This window comes from Vigna unguiculata, chromosome 9 (genome assembly GCF_037176805.1).
Source record: "Vigna unguiculata cultivar grain cowpea cultivar isolate G323 ecotype 2 chromosome 9, ASM3717680v1, whole genome shotgun sequence".
In the NCBI taxonomy this organism is placed as follows: Eukaryota; Viridiplantae; Streptophyta; class Magnoliopsida; order Fabales; family Fabaceae; genus Vigna; species Vigna unguiculata.
The window spans coordinates 9,713,133-9,727,929 of NC_140800.1; the positions used below are offsets into that span (position 1 = coordinate 9,713,133).

A 14,797-nucleotide genomic window follows, 5' to 3' on the forward strand; every position below is an offset into this window, starting at 1 on the left:
AGTTACAAAAATTAGAACCTATTTGAACAAAAATTCAAAATTGGGACTTATTTAATAAAACTTGACAAAAATTGAAACAAAAAAAATATTTTATCCTTAAATTTATATCCAATAATTAATTGCTCTACCATCCAAAATACTTAATAAGTTATCCACCCTTCCTAGTTAGGCAGGGTAAGTTACCTAAAATCAGGAGTACTTCCTTAAAATGTCACATTAAATTTGTGGTTACTATAGTTCAAATCGGTTTTGTGAGATTTCAAGGTGTTTTCTAATAGGGAAAAGGGTTTTTATGTGTAAAGAATAGTTAACAGGATGTAGAGAAAATATTACAAACAATCGTATTTTGCAGTAGTTAGTTACACATACCAAATACCTTTTATTATGTAAATTCAAATTCATCGTCAGTCTTCCAACACACTTGCATCTTGGGATACGAAAGACTAATCTTAACATGTGAAATGAACTTCTTAACATTTACATATTAAGTCGATTTTGGGGAACTGTGACAAAAAATTCAATGACATTTTTCTTAAAAGTTTGATATGGCGTGAAGTGATTCATTTGTTTTTGTACGTGTTCAAATTCATTATTAGAATTGATTTTCTAAAACAATATCATGTAAATCAATTAAAAGATAAAAAATTTATATTAAGTGAGAAACAATTGATTCTTATTTCTACACTAAAGAATTGATTAAACCAAACACATTTGCAAGTTAAGTGTAATTTCTCTCGTAAATTTCATCAAAGCAACAAATTCTTTTTCCTATCACTGCTGTTCTTCTGTTCTCCTTTTAAAACCTTTACCTTTATTAAAAGATACATCTAATAATTCGGAATGCATTTCTTATTTTTTTTATTTTATATTTTAGATTGTATATCAAAATTGTATTTCAAATTATACGTTCTAAAATATTGGTTAATGCGTGAGATTAATCTGAAACTAATCTGAAAACGTCTCCAAATTAAACAATCTAAAATTGAAACTGAAAATTTAAAATCATAAAATAATTTGAAATTTATAAATTTATGAAATTGCGGGTCAGAATTATGGGATGCAGGAAGAAATGAGTTTTTTTTAATTGGAAGTCCATTATAACTCGAATTTGTAAAAAATATCCTTCGAATCTTTTTTTTTTTTTTTTGTGAAACTGGGGCCAAGTCGTTATGGGAGAGAACGACATTAAAGGTGAAGTCGTCCTCCCCCAACCGGTTTCATTTAAAAAAAAATGATGTCGTCAGGGACAAGTCCATTTCTGGTGGGTGAAGTCATCTTCATGGTTGACGACTTCACTTTTAAGTTTTTGTTTTTTTTTTAAATTTTTTTTGGAACAATAAATGGTAAAAAAATAATAATAATGTTGCTAGGCCAGTAAATGCATCAGTGAAACCTCACGGTTTCAGCCAATAAATGTTGCTAGGTCACCTCACGGTTTCAATTAATTGAAATCAATTGATGTCGTTAGGCCACCTGATGATTTCATTTAATTATCAACCAAAGTCATCGTGACATACACCGATTTTAGTTAATTGAAGTCGTTTGCATTAAATACGGCTTCATTGAAAATTTTACATTAATAAATAAAATAAAATAAAATTGTTACGTAAAAAAAAAATTGAAACAGCTTCCATTATGACGACTTCAATCTCAGATGCATAAACCGGCCTCCACCTTGACGACATCGCTTCTTAAAAAAAAATGAAACCGGCTGGGGGAATGACGACTTCACCTTTAAAGTTGTCCTCTCCCATGACGACTTGACCCTATTTCATAAAAACAAAATTCAACAGACCCTACTTTACAAATTGATAGTCAAAAGGACCTAGAAATACAAAAAAGCCGAAGAAATGCCACCCCAATTAACTCCAAACTAGTAAAGTCTTTGGTATAGATTCAATTTAACCTTTTATTGCTATATCATTCATTTTAGCTTAGCAAAATTAGGAGTGACAATATGGACCTGACCCATCGGTCGACTTGCATGCCCACAAATATAACGCAGGTCTAGTCAAGATAGTGAACCTGCAGACTTGTATTGGTCCGGCCCGTAGCCTGAGTAGGCTGACCCATGAACCCACATGAAAAAAAACTTGTATAAGAATTATGTATTTTTTAATGTACTAAAATTAAAAAAAAAAATACATCTTGTATGTCATAATACGAATATATATGTTGAAAATGTTAAATTATCAATTCATCATTCAACTCCCCCAAAGTCTTTACTTAATTTTGCTAACTTTTTAAAGTTTTTTAATTTTTTAAACATTAAAAATTTTATCATAAGAATTAAAAAAAAAGTGGCTGGCGTACATACTCAGTTATGCGGGACAGGCCAATCATTTCAATGCACAGTTGAAATGCGTAACGGGGTAGGCTGACTCGCATTGTGCAGAACAAATACAAGATAGATCTAAACGGATTGGACCAGCCTGCATTGTCACCCCTAAACAAAACCCAGTTAAATTCAACTTCTAGACTAAGTTACACCCAAATCCAAGTCCCAGCTGTATAATTATAAATATTTCATTCATAACAATTAAATTGTCAATTAAACTTTTGGTTATAAAATAAAGGTAATAAAAGAGAGAAAAGGAGAGGAAGAATAGAGAATGAGAGAGTATGGAGTAACTTCTGTTTGTATGTGTGTCTTATTACTGATAGGACGAGTTTTATTTATAGATACAACATGGTAACCCATAAAGGATATAAAATCAAATAGTAAATACAAAATATTACATAAAGAGTAATGAATTATACGATTATCAATCATATGAGTAATTGTATCAAATCAATGGACGACCATTAATTCATAACACTCCCCCTTGGGTGTCCATTGATGAAAGAATGTGTCTCGTTAAAACCTTCCTAGGAAAAACCCTTTGGGATAAAAACCTAGTGAAGGAAAAAGAGTACATCATTCTATATAATATTGTTTTTTGCATCTTCTATTTCTCTCCCTCATGTAAACTTACATCATCAAGATGACGGAGTCCAATCTTGTGAACCAATTGCTCAAAAGTTCTCCTTGGCAAAGACTTTGTAAATAAATCTGCTAGATTTTCACATGAGTGAATCTTTTGGATCTCTACATCACCGTTTCTTTGAAGATCATGAGTGAAAAAGAATTTTGGAAGAATATGTTTTGTTTTGTCTCCTTTAATATATCCTTCTTTCAATTGAGCAATGCATGCACTATTGTCTTCATATATCGTTGTTGGTTTCATTTTTCCTAAGGATAAACCACAAGTTTGTCGCACATGTTGAATTATAGACCTTAGCCAAACGCATTCACGACTTGCCTCATGTAATGCTAAAATTTCTGCATGTTTTGACAATGTTGTTGTTATTGTTTGTTTCACAGATCACCATGAAATCGTTGTGCCACCACATGTGAACAAATACCCTGTTTGTGATCGACCATTATGAGGATCTGATAAATAACCTGCATCTGCATAACCCATTAGATCTAATTTTGAATCATTTGGGTAAAATAAGCCCATATTCATAGTGTCCTTAAGGTAACAAAGTATTTGTTTTACTCCATTCCAATGTCTTCTTGTAGGTGAAGAACTATATCTTGCTAACAATTTACAGCAAATGCTATATCATGTCGAGTATAATTAGCAAGATACATTAGTGCTCCTATAACACTAAGATATGGTACTTCAGGACCAAGTAATTCTTCATCTTTTTCTTGAGGTCTAAAAGGGTCTTTATCAACATCTAATGACCTCACCACCATTGGAGTGCATAATGAATGTGATTTGTCCATATAGAACTTTTTAAGCACTTTCGTTATATAAGCTTCTTGATGTACAAAAACACCTTTGTTGAAATACTCAATTTGTAATCCCAAACAAAACTTTGTCCTTCTAAGATCTTTCATCTCAAATTATTTCTTTAAACAATCAATTGCCTTTGTGAGCTCATTAGGAGTTTCAACTATGTTTATGTCATCTACATGAACAACAATTATGACAAATTCATTCTCGGATCTTTTCATATAAATACAAGGACAAATAAGGTCATTTTTATACCCTTCCTTTAACAAGTACTCACTTAGACGGTTATACCACATACGTCCTGATTGTTTCAATCCATAAAGGGACTTATTCAATTTTATTGAATAATCCTCTTCAGAATTTGCTTTGTTGGGCAAACTAAATCCTTCAGGGAGTTTCATATAAATATCATTTTCCAAAGAGTCATACAAATAGGCTGTAACAACATTCATGAGGTGCAAATTCAGACCTTCTTGTGCAACAAGGCTAATTAAATATCTAAATGTTGTTGCATCCAATACTGGAGAATATGTCTCCTCAAAATCAATACCAGGTCTTTATGAAAAACCTTGAGCAACTAATTGTGCTTTGTATCTAACAATTTCACCATTCTCATTTCGTTTTTGTACAAAAACCCATCTGCACCCAATAGGTTTTACACCCTCAAGTGTGCGAACTACAGGTCCAAAAACATTTCGTTTAGCAAGCGAATCTAATTCTGCTTGGATTGCATCTTTCCATTTTGGCCAATCATTTCTTTGTTGAAAATCTTCAATTGTCACTTATAACATCCTTTGCTACATTATATGCAAAAACCCATCAATATTTACTTTATTTCGATTTCATATTTTATGATTCATGACATAATTTATTGAGATCTCATCATTTTCAACAATTTCAGGTACCTGAGGTTCTTCTGGAACCGAATCATTAATTATGTCAAAAGAATCTTTTGGGACTTTTACCCCCTCGATTAGGCCATCTTGCCTTTTTTCTCTTTTTCTCACCCAAGAATTTTTCTCTTTGGAACCAGCAGGCCTACCACGCTTCAGGCGTGTTTGAGATTCATTTGCTATATTAGATTGTCCAACAGGAATATCAATTCTGATTAGAGCATTAGCAGCGGGTATTTGCGACTTAGTTACCCTTTTTATGTCAGTAAAAACATCTGGTAATTGGTTGGCCAATTTTTATAAATGAATTATCCGTTGAACTTCTAGTTCACATTCTTTTGTACAAGGATCAAGATGAGATAATGATAATTCATTCCAACCAATATCCTTTTCCAGTTTCTTTCTTTCTTCCCCTAACGTTGGAAAAACTGATTCAACAAAATGATTATCAACAAATCGAGATGTAAATAAGTCACCTGTTGATGGTTCAAGATATTTTATTATCGATGGAGAATCATATCCAACATATATTTCCAAACGTCTTTGAGGACCATCATAGTCCTTTTTGGTGGGAAAATTGGGACATATACAACACACCCAAAAATTCTTAAAAGAGAAATATTAGGTTGCTGACCAAAAACCAATTGTAAAGGAAAGTATTTGTGATAACTTGTTGGTCTGATGCGAATCAATACTGCAGCATGGAGAATTGCATATCTCCAAGTAGTCATTGGAAGATTAGCTTTCATAAGTAAAGGTCTTGCAATCAATTTTAGACATTTTATCAATGATTCTACAAGTCCATTTTGAGTATGAACATGTGCTACTGGATATTCAACTTCAATTCCATCTGACATACAATATTCATTAAAAGCATGAGATGAAAATTCACCAACATTATCAAGACGAATTTTCTTAATTGGATAATCTGGGAAATGGGCTCTTAACTTGATCAATTGTGCTAATAACTTAGCAAATGCTTGATTTCGAGTTGATAGTAAATAAATATGTGACCATCTAGTGGACACATCAATTAATACCATGAAATATCTAAATGATCCACATGGTCGGTGTATTGGACAACAAATATCACCTTGTATTCGTTTTAAAAATGAGATTGACTCATTTCTAATTTTTTCTGGTGATGGTCTTATTATCAACTTTCCCTGCGAACATGCAGTATATGAGAAATCATTGGACTGAAGAAGTTTTTGACTTTTAAGTGGATGTCCACATGAGTTTTCAGCTATTTTTTGCATCATGATATATCCAAGATGACCCAACCGATCATGCCAAACAAGAAATTCATTCTTATTTGTAAGCTTTTGGCTTACAATAACATGCGTCTCAATCACATTAATATATGTGTAGTACAAGCCATAAGAGAAGGCTGATAATTTCTCCAATACACATTTTTTATTTGACTCAATTCAAGTGAATAAATATATTCAATATCTCCTTCATTATTTGTCTCAATATGTTATCCATTTAGACGAATATCCTTGAAACTTAATAAGTTTCTATTGAACTTAGGAGAATAAAATGCATTTTTAATATGTAATCTTGTACTTCTTGGTAGAAGTACAATAGCTCTTCCAAAGCCTTCAATTATATTTGTAGTACCAGAAATAGTATTAACATTGACTTTTCGCATTACCAAACAAGAGAAAAATTTATTACTCTTGAAAATTGTATGAGTTGTTGCACTATCAGCAAGGCACAGATCCTCATCATTAGTGTTAATGCCAATATTCATTCTTCATATAAACATAAATATCAATATTAGAGATTACTTTGTAAGAGGAGAAGAAAAAAAAATAAAAATAGAGGATTTATTCATAAAACCATAAAAACTTATACATAAAAAAAGCAACATGAATTAAATATAAAACATCGTCTTAAAATTTAATAACACAATATAAAATAAAATAAAACTATTTTCTAACACTCCTATCACCAATAAGGTGATCAATGCTTCCATCAGGTTTAGAAAAGAAATCACCAATATCAAGATGAGTAGTATTCATATGGCCATAATCAGAATCACCATCTTCATAAGCAAAATGTGTTTCTTTGTTCTTCTCATTATTTGTAAGATGCTTTGGTGTACAATAAGTACAACTCAAATGACTTTTACCACTATAATGATAATATAACTTTGATATTTTTTTTTCAATATTTTCACATTTTCCTTTTCCATTTTTCACAATATTGTGTCACTTTTGGTGACAAAATGTGTCTTTGAAATTTTCTTTATAACCATGCCCATAATCAATATCACGATCACGATCATGAAAATATAAATCAAATGTTGCTGCATTCACTTCTGGGAATGGAGTAGAACCAAGAACCTATTGGACATGCTTCATGATTTTCTATCAAAAGCTCATTGCTTTGTTCAGCCATACAAAGTCATGAAATAAATTCATAATATTTATTGCTGCATTCACTTCAGGGAATGGAGCAAATTAGGCAGATCTCATGATTTTTCATCAAAAGCTTTATTGTGTTATCCAGCCATATAAAGGTATGAAATAAATTCATAATATTTGTGAAATCTCTATTCACAATATTGTTCTGTTCTCGTAGAAACAAATTAGTTGTTCAAATACTTTATTTCTTTCTTTAATAGCATCACCCATACCCATTGCATTTAGATGAATTTCAGCATCTAAAATCCATGATAAATAATTCTTCCCCGACATATCAAGGATCGCAAATTCAACCTTTGCAATATTTGATATATTTTAGAACTAGCATATAAAATATTAATATAATCAAATTTCATGTATGAAATTACTGAAATCAAATAATAATAATAAGAAGAAGAAGAAAGAGAAAAAAATCAAACAATTATCATAAAAAAAAAATAAGATAAAGTTTGTGAATGAGAACAAGATTAGAAAGAACCTCGGTTGAGGAATGTAGAGCGTTGAGAAATGTAGAGCGTTGTTCTTATGGAAAAAAAAATGTGTTTTCACGCTCAGTTGAATAACGCTCGTTCAAAATATTACATAAAGAGCAATGAATCATATGATTATCAATCATATGAATAATTGTATCAAATCAATAAACGACCATTAATTCATAATATTGACAACTTTTTCTCGACAATTTTTTTTATACAAGTTAAAATAACACTTTATAAGTAAAAAGTAATTAAATTTTAACAATTTTTTTTTTCTGTACACTTAAGATGACGCATTTTAAATGACTTTTTATTTTTCTATTTTATTTTATTTTATTTTTATGTTTCAAAATCATTTAAAAAATATTATTTCAGGAATTAAATATATTAGTAAACCCTACTGTGTAAATCACGCAACATAAGTCCTTAACTAATCTCTACGGTGAACACCGCATCATCTTACCTTCACTAGATAAACAATATATACTTCCTTTACAACTAATCTCCTTTTGTTTTGTACTCAAAATAATCCAACAGGAAATTTCCAGATTAATAATACTTCCTTAACTATGTTGGACCGACTCATAACATCCTCATGTCTACTAAGCTATTTCCAGTATTCACATGTTCTCTCCTATACCAATTGATTTAATTCAGATTCATTTCTAATCAATGTAAAATTGTATTTTAAAATACAGCAAGCAATATAATTTATTTAAAAATCAAGCGCAATCGTGGCATTAAAATGTATTGATGACATCTTTATTATATTAACTTATATTAACTAAATTAAAAACGCATAATTATATCATAAATTCTATGCATTATAATTGACAAATGTGATTCACAGAGATTGTAAATCAAAACTAATTTACGTATTCAATTTGATCAGTTGGATAAAATTTCAGCCAATTTGTTTAATTCAGATTATTGGGACGGTGAGATTGATATGAATCATTGTAACTTCTTCCAAAAAATACTGTCTATTGAAAAAAAAAATTCTCAGTGGATTCATGACAATTTTATGGTAAAAGGAAGTATGAAGAGGTTGTTTAATCCCAACTCCAAAACCATGAAAACAAGAAAAAGCAGGAATTTGAAGGGAATTGAAGGGAAAGAGAGAAACACAATTAACATAAAAAAAAGAATAAAAGATTCATTATTTAGAAAAAGTATATATACATACAATCCAGCTAATCCACCAAACCTAAAACACAAGAAAGATGAGATGTATATCCATCAATGGTACAAAGTAAACACATGTTTACGTAAACTAATCTAATATCTCAACAATAAACAAATAGAAAAAAGATGTAGAAGGAAAGAAAGCTAATGTTTCTGAGTGGTTTTGTGGTACTTGGTCTTTATCCATTGGAGGCCAACGGAGGTACCCTCCTTCAACTTCTTGACGCCGTTGGATGCCACTGCCTTCGTCTTCCCGAGAGCGTTGTTGTTGCTTTTCTTCTTGGATTCATTGGACCCACTCACTGGATCAGGCCCATTATCCCACTGGTCAGCCCAAGATGATTCATAGGAAGCCATTTCTTGAGGGAGCAGAGACTTGTGTTGTTAGTGTTGAGAATGGAGAAATTGTGAAGGCTTGAATGCGGTTTTATAGGAGCAGTGGTAGTTCTAGAAGTTGGAAAAAAAGAATCGACCGAGTCCTAAAGCAAAGGATTATGCTTATGTTTTCACGTGGACTTTCGCACACCAAACCGCATCTGCAAGAAACTCGTTTTCCCATTGGTTCTCCGCTGGAACCTTCTGGAAACCGTGGATTTGTCTGAGTGTGTGCTATCTACTTCGCATCACGACGCGTGCGCTTACGTACCACCGCCACCCTTCACTTTTCTTAACCTCTCTAACACGTATTTTTAACGTACTTTTTATAATTAATGAAATATTTAAGAGAAAAAATATTTATAATTTTATTAAGTTTGAATTATTACAAAAATATTCGTTGGTGATGTGATCTCTCTCGGATATCAAATATTCCACGTAGAGTTATAAAAAAGGATAGTGGAAAAGTCAAAATAGAGGTAGACGTACTGCAGAATATAAAGTGGAAACGACTGCGTTTTGTTGGCGTGTGGAATAGTGGGATTCGCGGCACCACCATGGAGTAGCCACCATGGTTCCTGGGCTTTACACGTGTGTTGATTCCGCGGTTGATGTTGAAAAAGAAAATTATTTAATGATTTATGACAAAAGTTAGATGGTCCTTACAGATTATGCTTTCTTAGCTTTCTTTTTATTCAAAAGGTAACTTTCCTGAAAAAGATAAAGACTAGTTATCTGCACTTGTGAATTTTTTTCTTAAGATACATTCATTTTCTAAAAATAAATTATTCAAACTTATCTTTTTTTATTGTAAGTAATTAATTTTATTTAAAAAATAATCAAATATAAATAAATAATTTAAAACGATAAAGTGGTAATATAATTATTTTAATATAAAAATATTAAATTTAAATAACAATTTATTTAAAAGGTAAAAATAAGAAAATAATTTTTTAAAGCAAAATTACAAAAAGTTGTATACAGCAAAATGATAGAATCCTATTTATTGATTGCATGAATTAACTCATCTGAATTTAGAGTTTACATGTTTACAATTCGGTTCCAAGAAAATTGTGAATAAAATAGTCAAGTTTTTTTTTTTTTTTAATTAGATCAGGATTCAGTTTCATGAGAACTGGATTACTTTTTTGTAAGAGTCGAAAAGAAAAAGGAGTTGTAGATGTTTTGTGTTGAGAATTTAATATTTAGAGAGCCAAAATATGTATGTACACATCAAAAAAATGTTTAATTAATAACTAATTTTAGTGATTAAAAGTTGCTAATCACTGTAATAATTAATTTAGATACTAATTTAAAAAATAAAAAATTATTAGTTATTAAAATAGTTTCTATTATAAATAAAAAATTATAATTAGTCATTAAATTGATCATTAATTAATAAAGATCAATTTAGATATAAGTCATTTTGATAGTCAAAACTTAGGTAGTTAATTTTTAGTGACCAATATCCTTTGGTAGCCAAAACCATAGTAACTAATTTTAAAGACCAATTTAGTAACCAATTATAATTTTTTATTCATAATAGTGACTATTTTAGGAATCAATAATTTTTTACTATGTAAATTGGTATCTAAATTGGTCACTATAACAACTAATAATTTTTAGTCACTAAAATTGATTACTAATGATATATTCTTTTGTAGTGATAAACAATAAAGAGTATCATTTGAGACGTGAAAATATATTTATTTGATTTTTTTTTGAAATAAATGTATTTTGAGGGAAAAATCTCCACTTGAGTGATTATACAGCAACTAATAATATTACTGACGTATTATGTTCTTTAAAAAATAATAATATTCTCAAGTATTGTTTATATACATAGTTGTTGTAATAATCCATTATTTGTTATGTATTTGAGTTACTATTGGTATTCGTTTTATATTTTCACATTTTTTTATCACTTCCTAATTAAAGAAAATGTCATTTCACCTTTATTTGTTTTTATGTTTAAAAGCTTATTTGGTGGTGGTAGTTGATTAGCAACTGATAACATTCTTTGAACCAACTTCTCTATATATTTAAGTGTAGGTAAGTGGTCATCAAAGTTAAAAATATGAGTTAAATATTTTTAACTTTTGATGAGAATTGAAATTTGTCTTTTATTGAAACTTTAATATATTTTGATCTCAAACTCTAAAAATGAATGAAACTAATTACATTAATTTTTCTTTGACATGTCAAATGCATTTTATAATAACATTTGATTTATTTACATCATTTGACAAATTTTTGTCTCAATTCAATTAGAAAATGCATTTGACACGTTAAAAATATTTAATGTAATTGAGTTAAAAAGATTATATTCATTCATTTCTTAAATTTGGAGGCCAAAATGTAAAGTTTCAAACATGAACGAAATCTAATTTCACGTCAAAGTTTAGGAAGCACAAAATATATTTAATCCTTAAAATATTAATGATAGTTCTTGATATTAGTTTTAACTTTCTAGATTTAGTTCTGGAAAAGTTGTCTAGATGATTGGTTAGGGAGAGCCTTCATTCAGATTTGATCTTTCTCAAGTTTTTGGGTGTGCTTGGTGGTTTTGCAGGTCTGCAAGTGTGATCTTGTGCTGTGTTGAGATTCTTATGGGATTCAAGAGTCTTGGTTTTTGTTTTTCCTTATTTTGAAAGTGTAATCTCTTGAATTGTGTAAATCTTTTAAAATAGTACAAGTCATGCTCAGATTGTCTTGAAAAACTGGATGTAACTCAGATTTGAGTTAACCATTATAAAAATTATGTGTCCTTGTGCTTGATTCTCTCTCTTCTCTCTTGGTTTGTGATTTAAAGCTTCAAGAAATTTGATTTCAACAATCTTTTAACTGTTCTTGATTGATTTTTGACACAACCTGAGACTTTGTTTCTATTTGTACTTCTTATTTGAATCAATCTTGATAAGTCTTTTAAGTTGTTTCTGAATTTAACTTCAGATTTGAATTTGTACAGAATTCCCAATATTTCAATTGACTTTATTAATATTTTGATATGTTGAATTATGCTACTTTGTTAACAGTTTAATGAAATCAGTCTGTTATATATTTTTAAATAATTTAAAAATAATCAAAGGTTTTTATCAAGCCAATTCAACCTCCATTCTTGACTAATCACCCATTTCAATACTTCCAACTTAATGGATGATACCTTGATAGGATGATACTTGATCATCATATTACAGATCAGATGATACTTGATCATATTTAGAATAATACTTGATCATCTTTCTCCTTTAGGACGATATTTGATAATCTTTTTACTAATCTAATTATACTTGATCATCTTAGGATGATACACAATCTTTTTTCCAATTAATGAATCTTTCTCCTTTTAGATGATACATGATCTTTTTCCTTTAGGATGATACTTAGTCATCATTTCACTAACCAGATGATAGTTGATCATCATTTAACCGATCGAATGATTCTTGATCATCATTTGGGATGATACTTGATCATTTTTCTTCTTCAGGATGGTTCCTGATAATCTTTTTACTGATTGGATGATTATTGATCATCATTTTACCGATTGGATGATTCTTGATCATCATTTGGGATAATACTTGATCATTTTTTACTATCATAGGTTTCCTTTTTACCTTTGTTTAGTAGCATAAATTGTCTTATGTCACCCTTTTTCTTTATGAGCACCTTAACAAGTTGCCTTTAATCTTCTTTAGGCACTTTAAAAAGTCATCATTTATTTCTTTTTGGGTGCCTTGAAAGGTCGCTAATAATTCTTCTTGGGCACTTTGAAAGGTTTCCAATATTTCTTCTTGGGCATCTTGAAAGCTTAACAATTTTTTTAGTTCCTTAATAGGTCACTAGACGTCTTGAAAGATCACTAGACGTCTTGAAAGGTCATATAGATTTTTGAGTTTAGTGCCTTGAAAAGTCCCTTTGGTTTTTGAGTTTAGTGCCTTGAAAATTCGCTTATATTCGTTCTTGGATGCTTTGAGATCTTGCACCTTCGCCTGACGGTTTTGAACAATGATCTCAATCACCATGTGGAAACTCTTCCAATCCTTTGCGGCCTTCTTAGAGATTTCTATTTTAATGTTCTTCGAAAAGTCTTAATGAAACAAATATAATTATATTAGTTATTAATTATATAGATATTTTTATTAAAATGATGTAAGATGTTAATTCATGGTTGATCTCCTTGAAGTCGATTTCCTAAGGATGATCTCCGTACGACTAAGTTCGATCTCCTTGTGGGTGACTTCCTTGACCTCCTTATGGCAACTTCCCTAACCTCATTATGTCAGACCTTTTATGCTCGACCTTTGTGTGCAACCTTAAGGTCAATTTCTTTAAGGTTGGTCTCTTCGAGGTTGAGCTCTGTGGCCTACCTCTATAAGGTAAAGATTTGACTACGATTGATCTTTTCAAAGTATAACTTCTTACTTCTTTCAGTGTTGTTTTATGTTTCAATTTTTAGATTTAATTTCTCGATGCTTCCTTCCTGTCACTAGATCACCGTAATTTTTCATTACCAAAGCATGAGGGTTGGTTAACCTCAAATACAAATAAAAATATTTATATTTATATTAATTAGGAAAATAAATTAATTATTGTACCCTTATTCAGTGCATTTATGGAATACTTTTTCTTTCTTTCCTAAAGTATCTTCATTAAAATTTAATTTATATAAAAGAATAGTATCTGAAAAGTATTTCAAAAGTTAATTCAGGAAAAAATTCAATAAGAACATGGTAGCAACTTAATTGTCAGGTCCACAGAATTTAAACAAACCCATCCATATTCTCAACAATAAGACATGGCTGTCTTCAAAACTTCAAGTCCATTGGTAGCATATAGGGATGGCAACGAGGCGGGACGGAGACGGGTTTCGCTATCCCATACCCATCTCCACACAAAAAATTCATCCCCATCCCCATACCCAAACCCAACGGGTATCAAACTTTTGTCTCATTCCCATCCCCACCGGGTAACGGGTATAATCTCGTACCCATACCCGTACCCGTGTTCTAACAACTTCAATATTAATTTTTATAAGAGAAAAAAATTATGGTAAAGAAAACATAATATTATCAAATATTCAATATTAGGAGGATGATTCTTTTTTCCATATCAAATACTTTGAAATAAATTATAATTGTCTACATTTTATATTTGAATACCAAATAAAATTTTATGAGAACCAAAACATTTATTAAATTTGCAAACTACAACATTAATGAAACTTATTTGATAAAATTAAAAAATATTTCAAAAAAATATAAAAGGAAAAAAAATATTCAAATTAAAATATATTTTAAATGTTTGTTTAGTTCAATTATTTAAATTCAGATGAATATCTTTTTTATACACTAATAAAAGTTATAATACATCACTTGATCAAAATGACACAAAGAACAAATAATAAACACAATAATAAAATTTTGACATAGATTTTGTATCTTTTGAACTTCAATATATGTTGGATACTGACAAAAAAATATTCATAGCAATTACATTAAATTTTTATATTGTAGTAAATAAAAGTTGTTTATACAATTAAAGTGAAAAAATTATAGTATGATTAATAATGAGTTATAAAATAATAAAAAATAGATAGAATATATCAAAATATTATTCTACATGATGAAAATAAACAATAAATAAAAATATTA

At 29.9% G+C, this 14,797-nt stretch overlaps 1 protein-coding gene across 1 annotated transcript; it reads right to left on the minus strand.

Moving 5' to 3' along the window:
* Positions 1-8,716: 8,716 nt before the first annotated feature.
* LOC146883507 (uncharacterized) lies at positions 8,717-9,183 on the minus strand. Its single transcript, XM_085666436.1, has one exon. The coding sequence runs from the start codon at positions 9,126-9,128 to the stop codon at positions 8,916-8,918; it is 213 nt and encodes a 70-aa protein (XP_085522562.1). The 5' UTR covers positions 9,129-9,183; the 3' UTR covers positions 8,717-8,915.
* Positions 9,184-14,797: the final 5,614 nt, after the last annotated feature.